This window comes from Quercus robur, chromosome 11 (genome assembly GCF_932294415.1).
Source record: "Quercus robur chromosome 11, dhQueRobu3.1, whole genome shotgun sequence".
NCBI classification, from domain to species: domain Eukaryota; kingdom Viridiplantae; phylum Streptophyta; class Magnoliopsida; order Fagales; family Fagaceae; genus Quercus; species Quercus robur.
The window spans coordinates 20,921,301-20,947,516 of record NC_065544.1 but is presented as its reverse complement, the minus strand read 5'-3'; the positions used below and the strand labels follow the sequence as shown (position 1 = coordinate 20,947,516).

At 34.0% G+C, this 26,216-nt stretch overlaps 1 protein-coding gene and 1 long non-coding RNA gene across 3 annotated transcripts; one reads left to right on the top strand and one right to left on the bottom strand.

Annotated features, from left to right (window-relative positions):
* Positions 1 to 376: 376 nt before the first annotated feature.
* On the top strand, positions 377 to 8,450 carry LOC126706497 (pumilio homolog 1-like). 2 transcript variants are annotated; one of them, XM_050405995.1, is made up of 5 exons: positions 380 to 2,460; positions 2,545 to 2,707; positions 5,689 to 5,852; positions 7,427 to 7,685; positions 7,918 to 8,450. In XM_050405995.1, exons 1-5 carry the CDS (start codon positions 851 to 853, stop codon positions 8,023 to 8,025), a joined length of 2,304 nt encoding a protein of 767 aa, XP_050261952.1. In that variant the 5' UTR covers positions 380 to 850; the 3' UTR covers positions 8,026 to 8,450. The 2 variants fall into 2 exon arrangements, with proteins under 2 accessions (XP_050261953.1, XP_050261952.1); XM_050405996.1 differs by lacking the exons at positions 5,689 to 5,852; positions 7,918 to 8,450 and having other exon boundaries at positions 377 to 2,460; positions 7,427 to 7,635.
* Positions 8,451 to 15,800: 7,350 nt separating this feature from the next.
* LOC126707166 (uncharacterized) lies at positions 15,801 to 20,510 on the bottom strand. The gene is made up of 3 exons (XR_007648848.1): positions 20,334 to 20,510; positions 16,929 to 17,057; positions 15,801 to 16,200 (listed from the first exon to the last, which is right to left on the bottom strand). It is a non-coding gene; the product is annotated as an uncharacterized LOC126707166 (long non-coding RNA).
* Positions 20,511 to 26,216: the final 5,706 nt, after the last annotated feature.

Sequence of the window (26,216 nt, the reverse complement as noted above, 5' to 3'; positions counted from 1 at the left end):
GAAAAAATCTTTATCATCAATTAATTTTTATTTATTTTTGTTAAACTTTAAAACATAAATTATTTCCTCCACGCGACTTAAGAAGATTTTAAGCCTCCATCAGTCAAAGTACTGAAGCAGCTCGGAGAGACAAACAAGAACAATTGTTCATTTACAAGGAACCCACTGTCACTGTCGTGCGTGTCATACACGCATCCTTAAAGAGTGTCAGCTTCATGATTTTCACATAAAAATTTTTTTTGCAAGAAAAGTATTAAAAGTAAAATGCTTTGAATACTGTGTTTCGAGACTCACAGTGTGTGTTTTGTGCCTTTTGGATGTGTGTGCGAGTGTTCAAATTCATATATATATATATATATATATACAAAAAACAAAATAGATGTGTATTTGTTTTCTATTAGAGGCCCTATATAGGCTATAGCGTCTCTTGCTCTCCAGCTTTAATGGCGTGAGAGAGCGTACAGGGTGGTATATCTACGGTCCCATATGGTAATAACCGTATCTAATAATCCCTTCAATCTTTGCATGCTTCACCAACTCCTCACAAAAGAAAAACCCAAAACCCAAATGACATGAATTTTGTTGGAATGAAATGTAATTGAAATTTCTCTTCCATCATCACAAAAAAGGAAAAAAAAACCATTACCCAGATGATAAAAAGTGGTAATCTCTTCTGGGTATTTGTTATTTAGTCAGTTTGAATCGATATCTGATGTGGGTTTTCTGATTCTGGAGATTGGGACTTGTTTGGTTTGTGGTCTCTATCTGTTTGGTGCGGAGTTTTATGTGTATTGTTGTTGTTGTTGTTCTTGTTTGATTTTTTTGGAAGAGTTTTGAGATTGGAGAGAAGATGAAGAATGATAAGGAGCTTGAAATGTTGTTGGATGAGATCCCTCATGCAACATCACACAATATACATAATCATCACCATCATCATCGTCCACATCCTCATCATCTGCATCAACAACATAACCATACTCATCTTGTTGGTCATGGCTTGAATGGTATGTATGTTGATGATCCTTCATGTCATTATAATAATAATAAGTATACATGTGCCTCCTCTCCTGTGAGTATGTTGTCTTTGCATTCAAATGGCTCTTCATCAACATTGTGCTCAGGTGGGAATTCTCTCTCTGACAATGGATCACCTACCACACCTCCATCGGAAGAGCTTAAACCCCACATGCCCTGTGGAAATTCTCATTACCCAGATGGATTATGGTTGGATTCCAAAATACCCGTTTCATCTGTTAGGAATAAAACCAATGAGAGTTTGATTGATGAACTGAGTCTGTGTAGGAATCTTAGTAATGTGTATATTAGCAATGGGAAAGAGGATTTTTCTAATTTTAGAGATTCCTCGGTAGACCGGGATAGGCTTCTGTATCGTGATTGTTCTTTCAGTGGGAGTAATCAAACCACTATTGACAAACATGGGGACTATGACAATGTCAGGAGAGGATTTTCTGATTACATGAGATTTCAATCCCCTGTTCCATCAAATGCTATGAGTTTTGATGGTCAGATGAGTCCAGCATTGTCAGGATTGCAGAAAGAACATAACATGGGCAGTTTATTGGGGTCAAGGGTGTCCCCCAGACAGGCTGATAACTTTTTCCCTCAGTTTAATCACTGCAATAGCTCAATGAATTTTCCATGGCAGAATACAAAGGAGCAGATGGATAACTATTACCTTGGAGGAAGTCCTGTATCCAGTTTCACCACTTCTTTGAGTGGTCTTCCAATGGCTGAGTCTCTACTCTATGCTCAGCAAGACGGAATGACTTTGAATGAAGCAAGAGGTGTACTGAATCTGCTCAATACTCCTCAAATGACTAGCTCAAGGCCTCATTTGAGTGTTGAAAACGCGCTACATTTGGGCATTCCACTATCCAGTGGGAGGACTAGGACACCTTTAAATATTAGAATTCCACAACCAGGTCTCGAGTCTCTTACTAGTGATGAGAGTTTCATTATTCAAGGTGAAGCTTTAAATCATTCAGTCAGCAAGGGATTCAATCCTTCAAGGGGTCGGAGTAAGGTTGCCTTACATGAAATTGGTATGAGTAAGCATCTAGAAAGGTCACGGCTAGATGGCTGGCACCAAAGTGCAGAAATTTGTGACAATGCTCAAAGTGCAAGGATAAATTTTCCATTCTCTCTACCACCTAAGTATAACTCTCTGGCAGAAGCTCAAGGATACATATATTTGCTAGCAAAGGATCAGTATGGCTGTCGATTTTTACAAAGGATTTTTGATGAGGGTACCCCAAAAGATGTGCAAATAGTATTTAATGAGATCATCAACAATGTAGTTGAACTTATGGTGAACCCATTTGGGAATTACCTTATGCAGAAGTTGTTGGATGTGTGTAATGAAGAACAGAGATTGCAGATCCTGCTTATGGTAACTGCAGAACCAGGGCAGCTTGTTAGAATCTCTTTAAACCCTCATGGGTAAGTCATACTCAAGGGCATATTAAAATTTTCATATCACCTTTTTTTTTTTGTCAACATTAACATGTCTTTTCTTTCTATCAGCACTCGCGTGGTACAGAAGCTGATTGAGACTCTCAAAACAAGGCAGCAGATTTCACTGGTTATATCAGCCCTTGAACCAGGGTTTCTTGCTCTCATCAAGGACCTGAATGGAAATCATGTGATCCAGCGTTGCTTGCAATGCCTTAGTCATGAAGATAACAAGGTGAACATTTTAATTTTCTTTTAAGTTGTTTGAGTTTACACAAATGCATGCTAAACATATATGTGATATTACCATGGTTGGTCTTCAGTTTATAATATATGCTTTAGACTTATCAAAATAATTTTTACTACTTATCCAAAAAGTTTATAATATATGCTTTAGTATGCCCGATTGCTCATATCTGTAAATTTTTTTTAATTTATGATCCTAATCATCATGCGCAATTTTAAACCTTTTCACCTTGCTTTTGCTGCATTAAATTTGATTTCCTCCAACCTTGTATAAACAAGCCTGTGTATTTGTCTGAAATATGTGATTCTTTAAATAATTGATAACACTCTGCTTTACTATGTGGTGTTCTCTTATTATGCAAAATATTAGTTCAGAAACAGATATAATCACATGCCAAGATCAGTTATTGGTTTGAAAAACATAATCTAAGATAGTTGAGTTGCTACTCCTCTGCTTTCAATACATTTTCATATTAACGTGTTTAAGTCATCAAATTTCACTAGCTCAACAGAATATCCAAATGGCCATGTTTATACCTGAATGGTCAGTGACAGTCCACAAGATTGCCATATTAAGAATTCTTTTAGTTCAAAGTAACTAGACAAACAAGAAAATTAAGTTAACCAATAGAGCATTTGGACTGTTTGAGATTTTTATTAATTGATTGATGTAATGGGGCATTTGTACTTGCATGAAGGACAATGACATGCCTTTTGGCTTTCTTCTAAGTGTGCATTGTTTTCTTATGGTCAATAATCATCAAGTTGTTCTAGTTACCTGATGGCTTCTAATCATGTTTGTTCCCAATCTATCACCACTTACACTTTCAATGATACATTTATCAAACTAAATGTCATTTGAGAACAAATTATGATATCATTAATTGCTATTAAGGTGTAGAATTTGGTCATTATAACTAACCGAGTTACCATGAAAAGATCATGACATGAGAGCTCACAATTTGGTTGCAACATATAGAAGACTCTACATTAATTTTTAATAATTTAGTTGAATATTGTTTTGGTCCTCACTAAAGTTTAACAACAACAAACCTTAGTCCCATACTTTGGTATTAGTCTCATGTATTCTTCTTTGCCATTCTATCCTTTCCAAAATCATACTTTCCGTTATCTTCTAAATTAACATGAACTATTTTACTACAAATAGTGTTATTTGGGTCTTCCTCTACATCATTTTCTTTCCCTCATATATTCTTCTTTGCCATTCTATCCTATCCAAAATCATACTTTCCGTTATCTTCTTAATTAACATGAACTATTTTACTACAAATAGTGTTATTTGGGTCTTCCTCTACATCATTTTCTTTCCCTCGAAGTCTTACAAGAATTAAATTCAGATTTTAGCCATGATTCAGACCTAAGCTTTTGCAAACACATCAAAGCAGAAGTGTTGTAAACCAAAAAACAAGAGTATTTTACAATGAAGAATTCAGTGGCCTGATAGATGGACCTTCAAGAACAGAATTTTGTGAAGCATTCCTATATTGGTTCCCTTTTTTAATTTATTGCTAGGTACCACAAACCACTGGGGAATCCCTCAAACCCCTCCTATATTGGATACATTTCAAGCTGTTGGACCTTCATGACAGAAGTTTGTGAAGCATTCCTATATTGGATACATCTCAAGCTGTTTCCAATAATTGGAGAAGTAGTAGATATAATTTAGCCATTGAAACAGAGCATGTCCTTGACAGAACACATGATATAGGATAATAGTTTCATATGAAAAGTAGTTTATATTTATACTAACAGAATCACCATTAGAAAATTAAATTTTACAATGGCTAGAGAAGGAACAACTATGGTATCCATCCTATATTTTACTTGTGGTTCCAGCACAAGAGTTGCTGGAATCTCAAACCCCTCCTTCTATATTGGAAACATTTCAAGCTGTTGCCAATAATTGGTGAAGTAGGAGATATAAATTTACCCATTGAAACAGAGCAGGTTTTCATATGAAAAGTAGTTTATATTCATATCAACATAATTGCCATTAGAAAAATTAAAATTTTCAATGGCTAGAGAAGGAACGATCACAATTTGTTGCAGGAATACTAGGATCATCATGTTTTTGTGTTGATTAGTTTGGTAAAAAATTTGACTCAATCCTGCCATTTTATGATTAAAAGAAAAAGAAGGAAAAGGACTTTACTTTATAGAAATCAATGGACAATACAGTAATCAGCCATATTTGGTTGAAGTGGTCGATTGTGCTTTTCCTTTGTATACTTCCCATATGTTAGGGTTGTTCCCCTTTACCTCGTTTCTTTTAATGGCTTTTTATTACATATATAAAAACTTATATGTATTTAATTGAAGTGGTATCTGTCTTTCAGGGTCATGTGCACCTAGTTTAATGCTCCTTTAGTTTTAATATGTAGTCTGGGCACACCCTCTTAATGTGTGCTAGACATTGTGGGAATCGTAGTATCAACATAAAATGATAAAGAGCTTTTATCAATTTAAGAAATGGAGTTGTTACAGCTCTGTCACAGCTTAAATGCAACTGCTCTGCAAGAGTCTGCAAACAATCTAATTTAGTTTCTTAGTTCATTAGTCTAGTAAGGAATTGTGTTAGATGTGGCATTAGAAAAAGGCAATTGCTTACCAGCAAATGTAATTTACTTTTTGTACCAAGATTGAGGCATCTAATCTGTTTAAGCTGGCATGATAATTGATAATAAATTCATGAATCAGAATGTATTTATTTTTTTCTTTGAATAAAATTATAATAAAAGAATAAAAGCCTTTAGATGCAAAAAAGGCATGCCTGTCAGGGTTTAGAGTAATAGACTCTCCCCTCCCCATATCCGTGTGCCATTTTTAGTGGGAACAAATAAAATGGTGTTTAGACTAATAATTTTTTTGCCATTTCTGCATTTTCTTTAGTCGTTCTTTCTCTTCATATAAATTTACACTTTCTTGCTTTTCTTATTATGTATCTGGCAGTTTATATTTGTTGCTGCTGCAAAGTATTGTGTTGACATTGCAATTCATCAACATGGATGTTGTGTTTTGCAAAGATGCATCAGTCATTCAATTGGGGAGCATCGAGAGAACTTGGTCGCAGAAATTTCTGCCAATGGACTTCTGCTTTCTCAAGATGCTTATGGGTAATTAAAGAAAATATACCGCTCTATTAATATCACTCAAATACTATTTTTACTAGTAGTCATATTAAGAAAAGTTATTTTGTTCGAAAATCAATAAATCAAATTCTTCTTGTTTAAGTTTCTCTCAGTGATGAAAATTGTATCCATATTTAACTGTCATTAATTCATGATAGTTGATCAATCCAAAGCTACACACATATGTTCAAGCTTTTAATGAAATGGAAATGTTGTAGACATGTACACTAGAAATATTTGTTCAGGCTCCAGATTTAGGAGCTTCTGCATATGGCACAGATCTACTATTAAGCTAATGGTTGATAAATCAAAACTTGTCTCAAAAGCTTAAGATGTTAGGAAAGGATGAATTTAATCACTATTTATAATAAAAAAAATGGTGAATTTAATCATTTAATTGGTATTCTAATATTCCCCTTCACGTGTGAGCCTGGACTTCCCCTCAATAAGTGGGCCAACACATGAAAATTTTAATTTCTTAAATGGAAGGTAGAGTGGGAATAGGGTTCAAGCTCAACATCTCATCTTTGATTCCATGATAGATTACCGCTTGTACCAAAAGCTTAAGTTGATGAAGTTAATCATTTAACTATTATTCTAACATGGTGTGTGCGTGTGTGTTTTGTGTGTGTATTATCAACAACTTTTTTTGAATCATTCGTATTCCAATCCAAATTCTAATTTGTTTGTAATAATTGTGAACATTATCGTCTTGTTAAAATCATTGTAATAAAATGTCTTATCATAATGAAAACATATTTGGAAAAAATATATATGTTTTGATCCTATAAAGTCCATTAGCGTTGATTGTGACCTTTCCTTGGGGAAATGCAACTGGGGAATCATTCAGCTGACAAGCTCAATGAAAAGCTGAGCTTCAGGTTCATGATTTGGTTTATAACACAACTACCTTCTTATCTTTCTCTTCTCTTCCAACCCAACCTGCTCTTCTCAACTGTGTTTTTGAGTAAACTGAGCTTGTTTGGTAATTTGGCTAATTTGCTGTATATTTTAACAAAGCACCTTTTCTATTGGTGGCCTGTTCTTTGGAAGGAGAAATATATATAGAACTAGAACCTTCTGGTCCTCAAAGCTTATTGAAAAGCAGAGGCAATTATTATTATTATTTTATTTTTGACAAATGAGGGTATCTAGACTTCTTTGAGTATGTGACTATTCACTCGGGTGTATGCAGTCCCCCTGTCCCACACACACCACGTTATTACAAAGAGGAATCCCATAGGGGTGGCCCCAAGATGTTGGCAAGAGGTTTCGAACCCAAGATCTCATGGATATCATGAGGCCTTAGGAACTACTAAGCCAATAATATCTATAGTTTGAGATAAATTTGAGACAAGTTGTGATTTATCAACAATTAGCTTAATAGTAGATCTGTGGCCTCAAGATGAAAATTGTTTCCATATTTAACTGTCATTAATTAATGATAGTTTGCTCACCTGTTTCATGTAAAGTGGATTGGTGCAATATGTTTCCCTTTTTGTGTGTGTGGGGTTCTACCCTTTCTTCTGAATGCAACTTCTGTGTTTTCTTTTTGGCAGAAATTATGTCATTCAGTTCATCTTGGAGTTGAGAATCCCTTCTGCCACCTCAAATTTAATCTCTCAATTTGAAGGGAACTATGTACACCTCTCAAAGCAAAAGTTTGGCAGCCATGTGGTTGAAAAATGTCTTATGGTATTTAATAATGAATGCCAATCAAGACTTATTCATGAATTGCTATCTGTTCCTCAATTTGAACGGTTGCTTCAAGACCCACATGCTAACTATGTTGTTCAAACAGCTCTTCGAGTTTCTGAGGTATGGTAATCATTTGCCTGTTATCAACATTTTTTTTTAAGCAACTCCCTGTGGTCACTCTTTAGTGTTGTTGCACATGCTCGTGTGTCCCCCCCCCCCCCCCCCCCCCTCCCCCTCTCCCTTGGTATACTGTATACTTTTAAACTCTCTTGTCCATAAATCTTGTTAGTCACATCTAAGACTTTGGTCATCTTATCCTTTAATAATGTCCTGATTTTTCCTTACGAACTAGGGTCCTATCCATAATGCATTGGTAGAAGCAATCGAGTCCCACAAAGCAATTTCACGCAACAGCCCGTATTCTAAGAGGATTTTCTCGCAGAAGCTTTTGAAGAAGTGATGTACATTCTTCTCTTTTTGGTTTGAATTAGTGTTGTTGTTATACACCATTACTAGCATGTTAACTACCACTATCATTGCAATCATCGGAAATTCTAACTGTAAATTCTGAAGCTGGTAGCCAGTCAGAGTTTGTCTTCTCAGGACTGCATAAAATATCCTCCACGTGCTCAGTAGAGTAAGGAAGATAAAGCAATTTTGCTTCCAGTTTAATTCTGGACATAATGTATTATTCTGTTGTGTTGTTGATCTTTGTGTTGGATATTATTATTCTGTTTATTGTGGAATTTTCACTGTATTTACTATTTAGTGTATAGAATGGTAGGATTTGGCTGCTGATACTGTACAATATAATGCGGATGCTTTTTCAATTATTTTACTGCAAAATGTTTATGCATGTGAATGCATGATGTTTGTCCTCTTGCACTTCTTGATTTTAGTAATATCAAATTTATTTTGATGTCTAAGAATGTAGTGGAAATATTGCCAATACTGAAGTGCAATTGGGGAGAGTGCTAATGCCATATAGAAGTTTGAGATTCTCCTTAAGAATATGAAAATTCTGAGACTGCTCCATGAATGAAGCTGCTTGTGGTTGTTTTCTTCAAGAAGCCCATTCAAACTCAATAACAAATCAAAATGCAGCTCTGATCTTTAAGAAAATCATATAAAGAACCTGGTAAACCAATCAAAGTCCCTAGCAGCCCCAAAATTTTGTTTTGGGAGTTGGGACTTCTATCTTATACTGTACAAATCCATGCAAAATTGCAAATTGTGGTGGGACTAGTCGAGTTATGTTAATGCTTGTGCTTGTTGAAGTTTAACCAACCAAAATTTGCATAGTACCTGCGTTACTGAGCTTAAATTCGTTTGATCTACCACTTGGGTCTGAACCTTTGGCAGAACTAGATATACAATACAAGCTCTCTTTTATGAAATGGTATATGTTGTATCCAACATATGTAATCACCCTCTCACATAGGGGTGAGTACCATGCTTGTGAGGTTCGCCCGTAAGTGAGGGTGGTTATATATGTCCGATGCACGATGGGTTTTCTCATTTTTCAAATGGTTAACCAATTACCCAGCATTGACTGACAGGTTGTTATGACCTCCACCACCACATGAAGCACCCCTTCTTCTGCCTTGTGGTGCTATGGTGAACTAAGGGGTGAAAATGGATTAACACTCCTCAATCAAATGAAATAGTGTTCATTGAGGAAAGACCTAGCCTCCTATAGCAATTGCTTGCTAAGTTTGGAAAATGTCTGATAACCTTTATTGGCTTCATCAATGGTTATATATATATATATATATATATATATAGATAAAGAGAATTGAAATCTGCTGCAAATATTTGTAATGTTAAGCATCATTATATTTGTGATATATGTATATATGTATATGACCTTATGACCGTTAAAAGAGAAGAAGAGAATGTGACAGGACCTAGACATCTAACACACCAAACTTACAGTTATCATACCAATATGGTAAAATCTATCACAAAGCCAATATCAATCCTATCAAACTAAAGACTAAAGTGGATAACAATCCAATCCTAAGCTTTATTCAAATAACAGCTAGATAAACTAAAGGGACTAGGCAACTATTAAAAGATTATTATAACAATTTTGCAACAATCCAAACTCTTCCCTGAAAATAATCCGCAACTAGGCTAGAGAGTAGGAGATAGGAGATAACTTCTGATGTAATAATAACAAGAATTCAGGTTTGTGGTCAGCTGACTATGTCCCCTGCATTAAACTGTAAATGGCTGGCAGGTGTCATCAATGGGTTATGGGTAGTCAACTTTTGCATTTTAACAGTGGCTACAGTACGCAAGGGGAGGCACAGTGACAGTAGTTTATACTGATTGCTTCTGCAATAGCTAGTTTGACTTATGTCTATGTTGTGATGACCAATAATTTCTACTATAGCGTATATGGTTGAATTTAAAGCTATATTGGAAAGAGTGATATTTTTTTATTATCTGAAAACATAGAGATTGTGATAGACTTCTCTTCAACGGACTTGCCTTATATCCTTGCTTTTTGTAGTAATAAAACCAATATTCTTCCGTCATAGTAATGCTACAACTAATAGAGATTTTACAAAAACTTCTTTTTTAGTAGGGCATTGTGTACACTTGTTAGTGTACATCGTTGATACACATCATGCATTTTATATATTGTGGATATACATAAAAAATTAAAACAAACATGAAATTATGGATACTATGTGTACAAAAAATGTACATTAACAAGTGTGTAATAATATATTCCGTTCTTATCCATAAAGCATGGTGCGATATGCATGTGATGTAGCAAACTTTTTTTCCTTCTTTTTTTGGGATGAGTTATTAGTTGCCACATCACTTTGTACAGCAACACATCACTTTCTTTGTCAAGTCTTTTTTTTGTTTTTTTGATAATTTCTTTGTCAAGTCTTTACATACATCTATTGACTATTGTTTAATGGAGCTAAGTTGGCCAAAATAAGCTTTTATGCCAAATCAGCCCAAATCAACTAAGTAGTATTTTTCTTAGTTGTACATTTGTTGAATTTTTGTTGTGAAATGGCTCCTAGAATAAAGTGTCACACCACACTATTTGTATGCTGTAGTTTTACCTAATGGGCAGCAGCTAGTATTTAGCAATGAAGCTTCTGTATAGGCTGTTAAGTTTCAGCCTTTGTCTTGCAAGTCATTTCATCACCACACCCCACCATTAACCAATTAAATGCAAGTCCTTTTTTATTGAAACTTATACTGGCCTTGAAGTTGTTATACTGGCCTCGAACTATTTTTTCTACCATTTAAAGAAAACTAGCTTGTGAGTGCACACATACACACACAACAACAACAACAACAACAACAACAACAAAAAAAAATAAATAAATAAAAAATTAGAATAACACTAGAGATACAAATTATTTTATAAATTTTTTTACAAATTACTGATATGGTGAGTGATTATTAGTAAATGAAAAAGTGATATATTTTTTTTGAAAGTGATGAAAAAATGATATTAATAGTAGGTCTAGATGAAAACTAATAAGAGGTTGACCACATTAACATTTTGTAAAAATATTGTAAAATAGTTTGTACTTGTAACATTACTCAAAAAATTAAGAACAACCACAATTGCACACTATTTACATTATTTAATACTTTTTTTAATTGCACTCATTGATTCTTTGTAGTGTTGTAAATAGCTGCACCCAAGAAATTGAGTTGGACACTTGGCATCAAATTAGACTTCAATAAAAATTTAATTTGGAATTGAATTGGATTTTTTCTTAATTTTTGGCTTTAAGAGGTTTAAGTGTCGTTATTGTGGTCCTCTTGGCTTCTATGTAAGATGTTAATGCATCATTCATTTGGCACAAAAATTAAAAAAACTTAGAAGGGACACGTGGTGTAAAATTAGTTATCCAATTTAAAATTTAATGGGGTCTTCCCTCAATTTTAGCTTTAATATATATATTATAACAATGACGTATAAAATTGTGAGGTATCAAAAGCTTATGTAGCAAAATATTATGAAGTTAACTAAGAGTCAAAATTCTTTGATTTTAGACAAACCAAGGAAAAAAATATGGAATATGATGAAAGTGTGCTGCAAGAATAAAATTATTGTGCAATACATTAACTTGAAAATGAATCTATTTTCGTACAATGAAAACTTATTTGAATTCTGAAAACTAGAATAGTACTTCAAATTCTGATGTTCATTCAAAAACTTCAAAATATTGCAAGGATATTTTTTTTTTTTTTTTTGATACAATGAAAGGTTTTGGATACAGTGAAATGTTTGAAAGGGAAGGGAACTTTAAAATTGAGGTAGGCAAATTTTTTTAGCCATGACCCCTAAAACTGATGCAAATGCCTTTTATAGGCTCACAAAAGTGAATGAGTAAAATCGCAATAAAACAATGAACAATAAAAGTAAACAATACTAAACAATAATGAACAGTAACTGTTGGCAATGGGGTATACTGGGCTTTTGTCCTTATTTTGTAAAAATAAGAGCAATATATCCTTATTTCGAAACTATTTAGGTCCGTGTCTCTGTTTTTTAAACTTGATTTTAATAAAATTGAGTTCGGTATAAAACTTGATATTCTCAAAATCGAGTTATATGTAAATTTTTAATTAAAACTCAACTTTAATAAAGTCGAGTTTCACTTAATTTTTTTTTTTTAATTAAGTGGCAATATATGCATAAAACTCGATATTGCTAATGTCGAGATCTACTTGTAACTCAATTTTATTAAAATTGAGTTTCAAAATAAGGACATAAATCTAAATAATTTCAAAACAGAAACATATTACTGTTATTTTTGCAAAATAAGAGCAAAAGCCCCATATTCCCTGACAATGGGTTACCCATAAATATAATAGATCAAGTATCTAAATTAGTAGCTGTTATTTACACAAAATGAGCTATTAAGAGATAATTTTAATGAGTGATTTAGTCAAAATATTCAAGCCCATTCATTTTTTTTTAAGCCCATTCTCTTATAAGCTTAACCGGCCTATGGCTGGCTAATAAGATAAAGACCAAGCCATACATGTGGGTGTGCCATCACTCGCCACTAAGCTAGAGAGAAGAAGAGATACAATAAATTTCAAACAGCTCGTGGGTGTGCCATACATGTGGGCTTTGCACTTCGGCTTTTGGGTTCAACAGAGAAGTAGATTCCCCATGTTTTGGGTTGTAAACGCAACAATTTTCATATATTTATTAAAACAATAGATTGTAATTAGTGCCACATTATTTTTACTGAGACAACCATTAACTTTATTTTTATTGAATGTCAATCACAATCTCTTATCTCAAGCTTGGACCGAAGCTCAATAAAAACAGAACAGTCCAATAACACCTAGATAGCTCACATGTCATATCCACAAATATTTCCCTCTCTCCTCTCGTTTTCAAAAGATTTTTTGTCTACCATTAAAAATTAAAAAGGAAAGAAATCATCATTCTAGCAAAAAGTCTAGAGACATATATATTGTCACACGTAGTAAGTAGTGATTGAATTACACCAAGTATCAATGATAAACCCATATGTAAGTGATATAATTCAATTACAAGTTGACATTTATACAAATTGTGGCAAATTATGTAGATAATATAAATACCAAATTTGGGTGGTGCTGCGGTGGACTGGTGGTGGCAGCATGGTGCTGATCTGGTCTGCTACTCTGCTTCTGCCCTGGTTTGGTTTGGTTTGGTTTGCTTTTGCTGCGTGTTGTGAGATTTGTGTGGGTGTTCTGTTGCTCCTGGCCCTCCTAGGCTAGTTAGAATAGGCTAAGGAATTTTTTTTTTTTTTTTTTTTTTTTGTGTGTGTGTACAGTGTCTTCCGTGTGTTTGTTTTGGGAGTGTTATTTGGGCTTGGGCTAATATTTTTTTTTTATAACTTTCAAAAACATCAATAATATTGTTGAGTAGATAAAGTGCAATTTTATTGAAACAAATTGCTAAAAGTAGTATATTATATATATACTCAATTTAAAAAAAAAAAAAAAAATCTAGGGGGGCCACTGCCCCCCATGTCCAACAATAGCTCAGTTAAGCATATGGTCCAAGAAAAACTCTTACTCTAGGGGAGGATCATGGTACCTGAATAACTTTCACAATCTACTACCAATCAGTTAATACCCAAAGATCAACATGAAAGCCTCAAATTTCTTCTATTTGTTGATACTTTATTTTATCAGCTTCTTTTTGTGTGCCAAAATGGCAAAATCCCACATTTTTCACAAAAATTATCATTTTCTTCACCTTCCTAAATAATGTAATATTGTATTCTTGTATTGAGATTATATTAATATAAGATTACAATAATGTAATATCACAACAAACCAAATGCCCCTAATTATAATGGCCTTAGTTGTGTGATTATACATGCAAAAAGGCTTCTCTCTCTGTTATATGGGCATTTGTAGTCTGCGCACACTTCATCCTACAACTAGCACTATTACCACTTTACTGTTCCTTAAACCACCAAAAAGGAAAAGAAGAAAGGTACTGAAATAAGTCCATGTTGGATACTCCCAGATACCATTAGAGCAATAACTTGTCATTAGTTATTTATTCTGGTGCTCCTTTTCTTCTCTTATGTTTTCTTTGGAGCTTGATTTTGTGATACTTCTATGGTTGAACACTTGAACAGGTATCTCTTCTGTTGCTCTTATTCTCACAACGTTGCTCCAAAGGGAAAATTATTGCATTTGTTTCAACAGAGGCGAAGGCTGAGACTGAACTTAAGGTAGGGATTGACCTAGGGCCTGTTGATGAGATATTGTTTGATATTTATGACACATGTGAACCGACCGTGGACAATTGCTTTATACCAAGAGTAGGTTGATCTCAAATTGTTTTCTTAATGCTTTTCTTGATCCCACTCTTCTGCCATGCATGTAGCTTTTACTAACCAATGCAAGCTGAACAAGTCCGATCGTTATGTTTGCAGAGTTATGGTGCAATGACACACTTTGAGTCAACTGTCATGGACGTACTCAACATGTATACCATGATAACTGGGAAGGTAGTGAATTTTTTATCTTGCTAAGTCAACTGGTTCCTCTCCTTTTATAAATCCATCCTGCAATGTCCAAATTATTTCAAGGACATGTTTAGTAATCATTTTATCCAGGGACGGAACTAGGACTCGAATTTGGGAGGGGCCGGTCAAAGTCTTTTGTTTGAGGATTTTAGAAATTGGGATATCAATGCTAGAGAAGGCAAGGTGACAATATCATTATTGGTTTTTCTTTTACTTTTTTCTTTAAAAAAAAATTTAAAAAAAAAAAAAAAAAAAAAAACCTATACTTTCCCATAATCTACAAATTAAGAAACCATACCTCAGCCAATTGTGGAGTCACCAATGGACCTAAGGAAGAAGGCTGGAGCGTTTGTATTTTATTTGGTTAGGGATTTGTGATTTGTAATTGTTTATTAGTATTTTGTTGTTGTTATAGACCAGATATGTTATTCGTTTGTTGGTAATTTGGGTTTGTCTAAAGGTTTTCATTATTATCTAGATTTATGAATTATTTGCTGGTGTTTTGGTTTACCTAAAGGTTTATCTTGGTATTCTTAGTACAACTGGGCAAAAGGAACGGTCAAATAAAATTTTTTTTGGTTTTCATTTGTCAATTTGTAAAACTTTTGTGGGAGGGGGGCCAAGAATAAATATTAAGGGTCAAGATTTAAAATTTTGTGTAAATTTATATACTAATATTTTTTTTTTCAAAAATTGATGGGGGCCATGGCCCCCCAGCCCCATGATAGGTCCGTCACTGATTTTATCCTACGCATATCATATGTTTACCATAAAGAGAGCACCTTTACACTAAAACAAAGTTTAATTATAATGTTGGTTATAAAGTTTCAGATTGAACTACTAGAATGATCATAATCAATGTTATGTTTGTCATACTATTCATGGTAAAATTAGTGCTCTCTGTTGTAGTCATGGTCAAAGCAACAGCAGAAGCAGTTGTGTTTGATGTATTGCCTTTCGTGATGGAAAAAATAAGAATAGTTAAAAGTTTGGCAGACAAAAGAAATTACATTTTTGCTACTACTGAATTGAAATTTAAACCTATAGCTTTTCTGCATGCAAATAACTTTTTAAAACCAGCACCAGACAGGACGTTTTCCTTTATAGCCTTAAAAATAATTAGTTTTTGAAACGCTAACCAAGCATTACTCATCTGCTGCCAATATATGCATAAACAATTATGGCAGTTGGAACATGCAGGTCTACCATCACCTTGACAAAGACTTCATTCAATTCGATCTAATACAAGAAACAAATTAAATTATAGCACACCTTTGGATTCACTCAGTCCACAACAACTGAAGAACCTTTAAGTTCATGTGTTTAAGACATAAGCCAGTCTGAAAGTAGACCAGGCACGTTGAGTTATGGAAGGCCAATTTGTGTTGGACACATACAGAATACAACAAATGAAGAAGCTTCACAATTGTCAATCTTTGAAACATCTCAAATGCTATACTTATAGTTTAAAGCCTCTTGAATAAATTAACACTAGCATATGTATTCTACAGAATCCCTTGAAGAAAACCAGAATACAAAAGATTTAAGACTTGAGCTGCATTTTATACGTTCCAAATCCAACAGTGTTTTGTCACTGGATCCTGAAATGCAAGCAACTTCAAATTTCAACGTTTCAATGTAAAACTAAAAAGTGATAATACAGCACAACGCAGAGCAATATACAAGCAAGAAACTAGAAAAAATTAACAAATTAGATTAAAAGTAACTGCTCCTTATTATAATTTGGTGTTAGTACTTAATAAACCTGAAAAGGAAATGTCAAAAATACCAAAAACACTCAACTCTGTTAATCTTGGCCAAGGCCAAGTTTCTCATTTAATTGAGTATTGCTTGGAACATAATGGCTGGTTTTCATTTTTACAAAATATAATAAACCTAGTCTTTTCCTTCTCAAAAGAAAAAGTATATCGGTGCTGCAAATTTTCCAAAAGGCTAAATATTGCTCCTTTAGCAAGTCAACAGATCTACCTTTATGGCTTGATGCATTCAGCATGAGCTTTCAATGCTATAAAGTTATGAGAAATAATATCATCACTGATTAGAATGAAGTTTCTGTCATTCTTCATTAAAAGCAAGGGATAAAATAAAAGGAAGATAAGGCCAACGCTAAACTGTTCTAAAGAAGTTTAAAACTCCTTTCTCCTTAAAGCAATCAATGTGGTTAAGGGTAAAAAATATCTGTTCAAGATGGATTATTCAGCTCTTTAATGCGATTACGTAATTAGCATGCATTTCGCAGCAAACAAAATAAAAATGCAAACTACATCATAACATTTATCTTGATCCATTCAACAGATTAAAGGCTTACTTGTAAGCTTTACAGGGATTGAAGTATAAGTTCATAATCGATGACAACACTTTCCTTGCGTTCTATCAATCCAATGACTGACAGGTCCTCTAATAACACCAATAACTGCTACATCTTCAGTCCTCCCTCCTAAAAAACCAGCAGAAAGAAATAGCACAAGTTAATAGACAAAAGAGGGTCTAGAAATTGAGTTACATAAAATTACAACCATTGTGTTTAGTTTGATCTAAAACTCAAATGCTATTGACTCAAACAGAAACACTACATTTTAAATAAAAATGACATATATGTGAAATCAAACAATGAAACCTAGATCCAAGATGCAAGAATCAATTCCTGGGGAGCTAAAAAAACTGTCCTTTGCTGGGAGGCTGCAATTGCTATCCTTCATGCTTATAGCACACAGGTATACTGATGAAACATCTGCATACTGCTTAAGAAAGTCATTAAGCTGATTGAGCAGCAATTTAGAAGATTCTATAGAGTGGAAATTATAACTGATTCACTAAGTAGCTTGGAATTCATTGTGTGTGACAAGGAGGGAGGTGAGTTTTTAGTTTGGGCCTTCGGGGCTCAAGAGAGTTGAGGACTGAAACAAGGAAACAATCATAAGGCATACATGGAATTTTTTTGCTCAAAGGGCTCAATTTGGGTGGCTTGGAATAAAGAAAACCTGATAAAAGGAAGATCCTTTTGGATAATTATTAAAATCTCTCTAAAATGCTCTTGGGGATGGAGGAAACTCCTCAAGCTTAGAAAGTTAACAAGGCAATTTATAAGATCTTCTATGGGGGATGGAAAAAAATAATAATAATCTCTTGTGGCTGGATTTGTGGCATCCTAATGATATTCTTTGCACTGGGTATGGTTACAGAGTAGCATGTGATGCTGCAAGAAATCTTAAGACAAAAGTTTCAACTTATTGAAGGAAAAAAGCCATGTTTGGAACCCACTTAGGTCCGTTTGGTTGGGAGATGGAAAAGTGGGAGAATAGAAAATGGGGAGGGGATAGAAAAGTGGGAGATAAAAGAGTTTTTAGTTTTCTCATGATTCTATACAGAGCAAACTTCCTTAGGGGGACATTGGAGAAGTAGATGGATCTATTTGGCTTCTTGCCAAGGTGAAAATTTATACAAGCTAAGAAACCTGGAATCAAATTTGATTGAGGTAGTCTGAGGTTAATAGGTGGAAGCTAATTTGGTTTTCTGATGTAGAACAAATAGCACATGCCTTTCTGGAGTAACAGGGGCACCAAAAGTTACAACGCAAGATCAAAGGGGCGCTAGTAGATGCCATTAGGGAGAAAATGTCGAAATTGCATGAAATTTGGCAAGTTGAAGGAAAATGGCATTCTGATCCAGACTCATGACAAAAGTCATGATCATCACCTAAATTTAGGCAAATTCCTTCGTTAAGGACCTGAAAAGAGTGTTTTTGCTATTTATAGTAATATTTATTTTTCCTTAATAACTTTTAGTTTAAAAGTTAGAATAAGATCCTATCTTTTTTTGGGACGTCTCTTAGAGATAGTATTTTCAATTTCTACAATTATCTAAATTTTGCTATTTTTGACAAAAATCACTATTTTGCCACCTCATTACGTGATTAGCACAGATTAGGGTTTCTGGGCATTTTTATAGCCGCCCTAGAACAGACAGCATTTTCTACTATCATTCCTAGACACGTTTTATCAATTGGCTTGCTATAAGAAACAAATTATCTATTTAGAATAGAAAGCTATTTGAAACTTGAATGTAGCTTTTCAAAAAAGATTGTGGAGAAATGGGAGATTAGTGTAGGGATGGTAGCTAGTGCAAATTTTAAAGACTCTAGTATGAAGAGATCTATGTGTAATGTCTGGAATATTCAACTAACTGTTCTCCAAGTGAAGCCAGGGAGTCCTACGTAGTAGTGCTGTTGTGTTTGAGCTACACGTTTTATTTTTCGGTTGTGTGTGGGTGTGATTGTGTTCGATGTCCTCGTAAGAATCAAGATCTCATTAGGAAAAGCTAGAAGTGTTTCTTTAGTTTGACAAGAGTTTTGTTCTTTCTTTAGTTTGACAAGAGTTTTGTTCTGCTTCAAATATGTCAGTATCATGTCTAGTTGTTCTGTTGTTGCTGCAGATATGCTTCATGTGGCCTTGTACCAAGTCTTCTCTTAATATATATTTTCATTCATCCAAAAATAAACAAATATAAGGGAAAATAAAAGCTACCACTTTCACCAGGATTACTCTTCGTCACAATGAGAGTTACAGTGTCATTAGGAAAAGCTAAAGTGTTTCTTTAGTTTGACAAGAGTTTTGTTCTGCTTCAAATATGTCAGTATCATGTCTAGTTGTTCTGTTGTTGCTGCAGATATGCTTCATGTGGCCTTGTACCAAGTCTTCTCTTAATATATATTTTCATTCATCCAAAAATAAACAAATATAAGGGAAAATAAGAGCTACCACTTTCACCAGGATTACTCTTCGTCACAATGTGAGAGTTACAGTGTCATTGTGTGCATAAATTCCAAATCCAATGTTCAATTAGATTAGGGTGCCTTATCCACTTTGGGTGTGGTACGTCTACGTCACAAGAGGATAAACACTAAAACTAAAAGTGAGGTCAATGATTACTCATCAAACCAAGGCATGTAAAAACTAGTTTCCTGCTTAGTGACAGGGTAAAAACTTAGGTAATAATCAATCAGTAGTTCCCAAAATTTTTATTTTTTTTGGGAGAAAGAAGCTAAAATGTGTGGAGGGACATCTTCCATTGATCCAAGAATACCTGTGACATGAATTGCATGTCTAGCAATGTTGTGAGCTATAGAGCTTCTATCATGACGTACATGAGAAAAAAAACTAATACTACAAAAAGACTGCAAAAACTATTGCATCTTGAATCAAGTGACCAAAAGAAGCTATCAAAAAAGACTCTTTCTTAAGAGAATTAACCCCTATCTCAGAATCACCCTACAAAATAGCTGAAACAATTTTGTATAGAAGAAATTTAAGTTCTTGCAGGCTAGGACGGTAAAATATTATAGTCTCCTAAAAAAATGAAACAGCTTATTACTAAAAATTATCTTGCAAGAACAAAGAACATATACTGAAAATAGAAACCAAAAAATGAAAGTATCCTGAAACAACAAATCTATAATTGACAAAATCACACACATGGAATGTCCACAGTACATTCATCACAAGTACATTTTCTAATTCACTAAACTCACTCTTTTACTGCCTCAACCCATCCCAGAACCTGTAAAAAAAATCACATCAAGAGAAGGGTTCGTATATAATACTAACAAGATTAGCATGTCCTGCTTTTAGCCCTCCACCCCCCCCCCCCCCCCCCCCAAAAAAAAAAAAGGAAAAAGAAAAAGATTAGCATGTCCTACAGTTGAAGAAACACATACTACCAATTTTTGCCCTTCACTTGTCATAGCAGCTAGGCTCAGAAAGAACAAAGGCCACATCCATGGCAAAACAAAAAGTCATTCACCCTTGGCTCTGGCAAAACACGCCAGTTCAACGAGGGTACTGATTAGGCCGTATTTTTCTTAATACAAACAATATAAAATAAAATAAGGGTTGTTTAGTTAATAAAATAGTTGTCCTACTTTTCAATAAGGAAAAAAAAAGATTAAAAAGAAAGTAAATGCAAGCAAGATCCATTACTAAGAGGGAGATGGATGGTGACTTACAAAATTTTTTACATTCTTAATTTTTTTAACTTTAACTTTAACTTTTTACTTCTAGCATAGGGTTTCGTCAAATGCTTTAAAGATGATTAGATTGAAACCAATTATGTTTTCATGGATGGCCAATTAAAATCAACTAATGGATCCTACCACTAAGTTTTTGAATTATGATTGGTAGCTTTTTTGGACAAGATGATTACTTGTTTAGAATTGTGTATTTCAATATATATGCCTTTTTTCATAATTTTGGTTGCTTTTACATTTGAAAGAAAATAGTTGTGGTAAATAGTACATAGAGGCAAAGGAAGCAACAATTGAGAGAGAAAAAAAAAAAAAAAAAAGAAGATTTCTCTAAAATAATATTACAATCACTCTTTTTCACTCTCTTAAAACGTTCAGTTCTTTATTCATAATGTCTAAGCATTAACTTCTTAGTCACAAACGGTCTTGGGCAAGTGACCAAATTATCCATTGGAAACCAGCAATCTTAGATAATTATAATGCACAGAAAAAGGCAAACTTTCATTTGTTATTCAATAACTTCCATTTCCTTTTACCAATGTCATAAGATTGCACATCAACAACTTGCAAAAGCATTTAAGCTTGGTCAAATAATCTTCTTCTTTTTTTTTTGCTTAAAAAAAAATGGGGGCGTTTATGGTTATATTAAACCCCCGAGCAGGGTGTCGAGCAACAACGGAGGGTCTTTTCTCATAATGCTCGTGTGGGGGATCAACCCCACTAAGGATGCCCACCAACAAAAACCTGCGAGCAGCGGGACTTGAACCTAGGTGTGGTGCATGAAGCGTCCAAACCTTACCCACTTAGCCAAGCCCCTGTTGGCTTGGTCAAATAATCTTTGTAACACCAAAACACATAAATTAAGATTCAACTAAAAAAACATATAATTGAGAATATGCAATTAGTTGGCAAATTTTTTGATTTGAAAGCAGTAAAAATACTTTCAAACAGTGTGACCAAGTTGAAGTTCAAGACTTCACAACCAAAAAAAAAAAAAAAATGTTCAAGAATATCCCCAAAAGAAATGAAAAGAAAATTTTGGATCCCTTAAACTTTTTAGGGACTATTATGAATGACCAATGACCATTAAAGTTCTCATTCACTACACTTTATAAACAAATTGGTAATCTATCCTTCAAATTCACTTAATATAATCTACCAATACCTCAAAAAATAAGTTGAGAACCTCACTATGAGCATCTTTTCATCTAATCAATTTTAGCAATAAGCCTCACCTCTTAGCAAACCAAACAATCCAACTTGAAGACAATAATTCTAAATGTGAAAATATCAAAAGAACATGAAAAACATTCTGAAAGATAAAAATCTAGCCAATTTTGCAAAGACAAAAAGTGAAAAATGGAAAATAAAATTGTTTTGATCTATCCTTATGCTTTACTCCTAAGATTTCTTTAATTCTTTCTTTATAATTTTGTTTTCAATGATACTAAATTCAAACTAAAATTTCATCTAAACCTATACCACCACCGACAATATCATCTCCACAATCCCAAAATACAAAAATTGAAACCAATCATTCCATAATTCCATCCCATCCCATCCCATCCCATCTCATCCACAAAGATAAATGCCAAACTCATATAACCAAGCCAATCTTCCCTAAGCAGAAAACCCAAATCTTACCCCATGACAAACCTCCAAAACCAAAGTTATCATCACATAGATTCGACCAACCAAATCTTACCCAGCCTTGCCTCGTACCCACAAATGCTGCTCAAGCCATAAACAAAAATTCAGCAAATTAGTAAGAGATGATATTTCTAAATAATTAAGAAAACCTAATATAGAGTACTTAAAAAAAAATATTAGTGACCAGAGATTTATCTAAATCTACTTCATTTTTAGATAAATCTTAATAGAAAAAAAATTGAAAAGAAAAGAAGTGATAAAGTAGTAGAGAAAAAATTGATAAGACCAAGTGAGTTGTGTTTATTTTTTATCTAAAAAAAATATGATTGTAATTTGTGTAGTTATTTGGTACAACCATGGCTTTTTAGCCTAACTTTACTTATATAGTGTAGATGATACTATCTAGTGTAGAGATTCTTTTCTTAATTAAAGTTTTTTTTTTTTTAATATTTTAAAATTTTGGCAAAGCTTAAGTTAATAGTAACACTTTACCCAAAAAAAACAAAATTAATAGTAAAGCTAAATTCCTAATTTTTATAATAAATTGAAAAAAAATTAATAGAGTTATTTTGACATTAACATTTTCTAAAAAGTAATTTTAAAGAAAATTATCTCTGTCTTTTTTTTCTTTTTCTTTTTTTTAATGTTTGATGGCCTCCTTAAATTTGAGATAGTTTTCAATAATTTTCATATTGTATTTAAATTCTTTTATTTAGCCTAACATAAAATAAAATTATTTTCCAACAAATTTTAACCAAAAACAATCTCTAAAAAATATATATTTTTATAATATTTTCCGTTAATTTAAAATAGTTTCCTATTTATAAAATATTTATTTTAATACTTAAAATTTATAAAACCATCTTTACAGCCCCTTCTCTCTATCCCTCTTATATTTTTGAGATAATTACACTTTACCCACCTATGGTTTGTCTTTAATTTGATGTACCTACCCATGGTTTAAATTTTGACACTTTACCCACCTGTGATTCTCACCGTTACTGTGCCGTAACCCACCTCTCCCTTACTGTTACTCTAACACAGAAATATGTCAAAAACAAAAGCTCAAACAGATCAAAAAGTTAGGGTTATTGAAATTTGTGGTATGGCATCGTTTAGTAGTCAGATCGCACTTGGGTGCACCTTTGATGGGACTCTGTGTGTCTTTCAGAAACAAAAAAGTTGCCAAGAACAACATAAAATCCACACAAGTGTTCCAAATCAACCTCAAAACAAACCAAATGGATAATGGCCACCAAAATGTAGTGTTGGAATTGGTTGAACCAGCTTGTTTTTTTATGGGAACAGTAGGCAATGCTTCTGGGTCCGAGGTTTTTCGAGTAGATGCAATGAGAAGTGAAGTGAGAGATGCACCATCACCAACTGAGTGGTGGACTCGAAATACTCCGACTGCCTTTGCATCCGAGGTTTTAATGTTGAGGAGGTGGAGTTCCCATAATGGTTTGGACAGGTCCATGGGAATTTTGGTCAGATTTGAAACATAGTCTTCAACAAACTGGTCTGGATGATCTATGTTTGGATCCAAATTCGGAACAAAAACAGGGTTCTCTAATTTTACCGTAGTTGGAGTCCATTTCATATTCCTGCCCTCCTTGATGTCCACCTTTTGCCATAAATTGAATAACAACAAGAAGCTATTAATATTTTATAGATAAATAAAATTTAAGATTATATTTTCTTAGGTAAGAGTTATTTAAAATTTTAAACGATGCCATATTACCCTAACTTTTTGATCTATGAGCTAGCACAAATGATGATGATGCGGCTAACAACCTCAAAGCTGGAGACTTGGGCAATGGTTTCGTGGTCTATATGGAATGCCAGAAACAAGTTCCATTTTGAGCAGGTGCAGACTCCTCCTTGTATGATTTTTAAAGGTGCTTCGTCTCTTCTGGAAGAGTACAAGAGACTTACTGGGACATTTTCCAACCGATGAGCTCTGTTGTGGGTCTCATCCCCTTTTTATACTTTTTTTGTGTCTCTATTTTCTTTTTTTTAGAATTCTTTATTTTTTTTGGTTTTTTTCCCTGAGGTTGATAGCCACTGAGTTGGTTCTTCTAATTGTACAACCTTCAGGTGCTAAAATCGTTGTATTCCTTTTTTTAGATTTAATATACTTCTATCGTTTTACTGTAAAAAAAAAAAAAAAAAAAAAAAAAAAAAAAAAAAAAAAAAAAAAAATTAATCGATGCCATATTACCCTAAATTTTTTATCTGTGGAGCTTCTGCTTTTTTTACATATTTCTGTGTTAGAGTAACGGTGAGGGAGAGGTGGGTTACGGCACAGTAACGGTGAGAATCACAGGTGGGTAAAGTGTCAAAATTTAAACCACGGGTAGGCACATCAAATTAGAGGCAAACTACAGGGGGTAAAGTGTAATTATCCCTTTTTTTTTTTCATCAAAAATAGCACGCCGCATGTACCCAAACGCAAACACGAATGCGAGCTGACGAGCACGAAAAGTATTCTTCTCTTCCACACTTTTTTTTTTTTTTTTTAAAAAAAATTATTCTCGGTGCACACTTTGTCCCTGAACTACCGCTGCTTTCCTAGACGAGAACTGTAAGTCTGTTTTTATTTTTTAATAATCATTTTCATTAAAATAAAAATTCTCGTTCTCTACAAGTTCTTCTGAATTTTGTTTTTGTAGTATTTCATTTTTTTTGGTGTTTGTATGATTAATTTACAATAATTTTTTGGTTCTCTTTAACTAATAAAGTTTAAAAGTGAGCCTTTGATTTCTGTTCCCTCAGAATTTTTCTTAAATTAGATTTACATGTTTTCTAGTTTTTGTCCAATGTCTAATTTTTTGTCCAATTAGATTTCCAGGAATGTTTATTTGGTATTACTGCACTAGACATGTGGTTCAATTTCAATTATTATTAACCAATTGGTGTTTAGTTTGTTCAATTGTCGTCGAATAAGATATGTGGGGTTGAGCTCCTTATGTTACCCACAATTCAAAAGTCTCCCTACGGCTATATGTTTCGATGATGGAACGAAACAACTTTCCAAAAAAATCAAGTCTTTAATAAATTATTAATTGGCTTTTGAAAGTTGTAAAATTCTCTTGACATAATTATAAAGCCCATTTGGCTGGCTGCAATTGTTTCTCTGATTCGAAGGGAGTATACTTTTTTGTGCATTTAACAGAGTAGAGCAGGTGCCTATAACTATAGTTAGGCTTGGGTGGGCTTTTTGTAAATTGAATAGGTTCATTTTAAACTATTTTAGAGCACTCACAGCAGTGGTGCTATATACGTATAATGGTATTTTTTAGCTCTCAAACACCAAAAAAACCATTACGCAGTACTAGAGCTAAATCTAAAAGATTTAGCTCCTCAGCTACAGTGCACATCTATTTTTAGATGTGCACTGTAGCTCAAAGCTAAAAAAAAATTATTATTATTATTATTACATTTCTCTCTCCTTTCTCATTAAAATAATCCTTTCCTTTTCTCTCTCTCTCTCTCTCCGGCTTCTCTTCTTTCTTCTTTCTTCCTCAAATTTTTTTTTCTCTCTAGCTCGCCGGCCTCCCTCATCTCCCTCATCCCTTAACTCGCCAACCAGCTCCTTCACCGCCGACCTATTCTGCCGACCCAGCTCGCTAACCCACGCCAAGCCCCATCGCCCAGTCCGTGCCCCTCCGCCGGCCTCAACGTCACCGACCCAAGCCCCAAGCTGCCGAACCACACCTCCGACCCATGCCTCCGCCCAGTCCTTCGATCAGACCCACGCCACCCAGTCTTCCCCACTCTGCCGATCCACGCCTTCTCCCAGTCCTCCAATCAGACCCACGCCATCTCTATATTCTCTTTGCTGCAATTGAGTTTATTTGTTTGGTTTTTTTTTTTTTTTTTTTTTTTTAATGTATTTTCATATGGGTTTGGTGGTTGTGGTGGTGG

Coding starts and splice junctions, on each gene's coding strand:
- LOC126706497 (XM_050405995.1), top strand. CDS start 851: ATGAAGAATGATAAGGAGCTTGAAATGTTGTTGGATGAGATCCCTCAT. Junction 2,461..2,544: donor ATCTCTTTAAACCCTCATGG/GTAAGTCATACT, acceptor TCTTTCTATCAG/CACTCGCGTGGTACAGAAGC. Junction 5,853..7,426: donor CTTTCTCAAGATGCTTATGG/GTAATTAAAGAA, acceptor TCTTTTTGGCAG/AAATTATGTCATTCAGTTCA.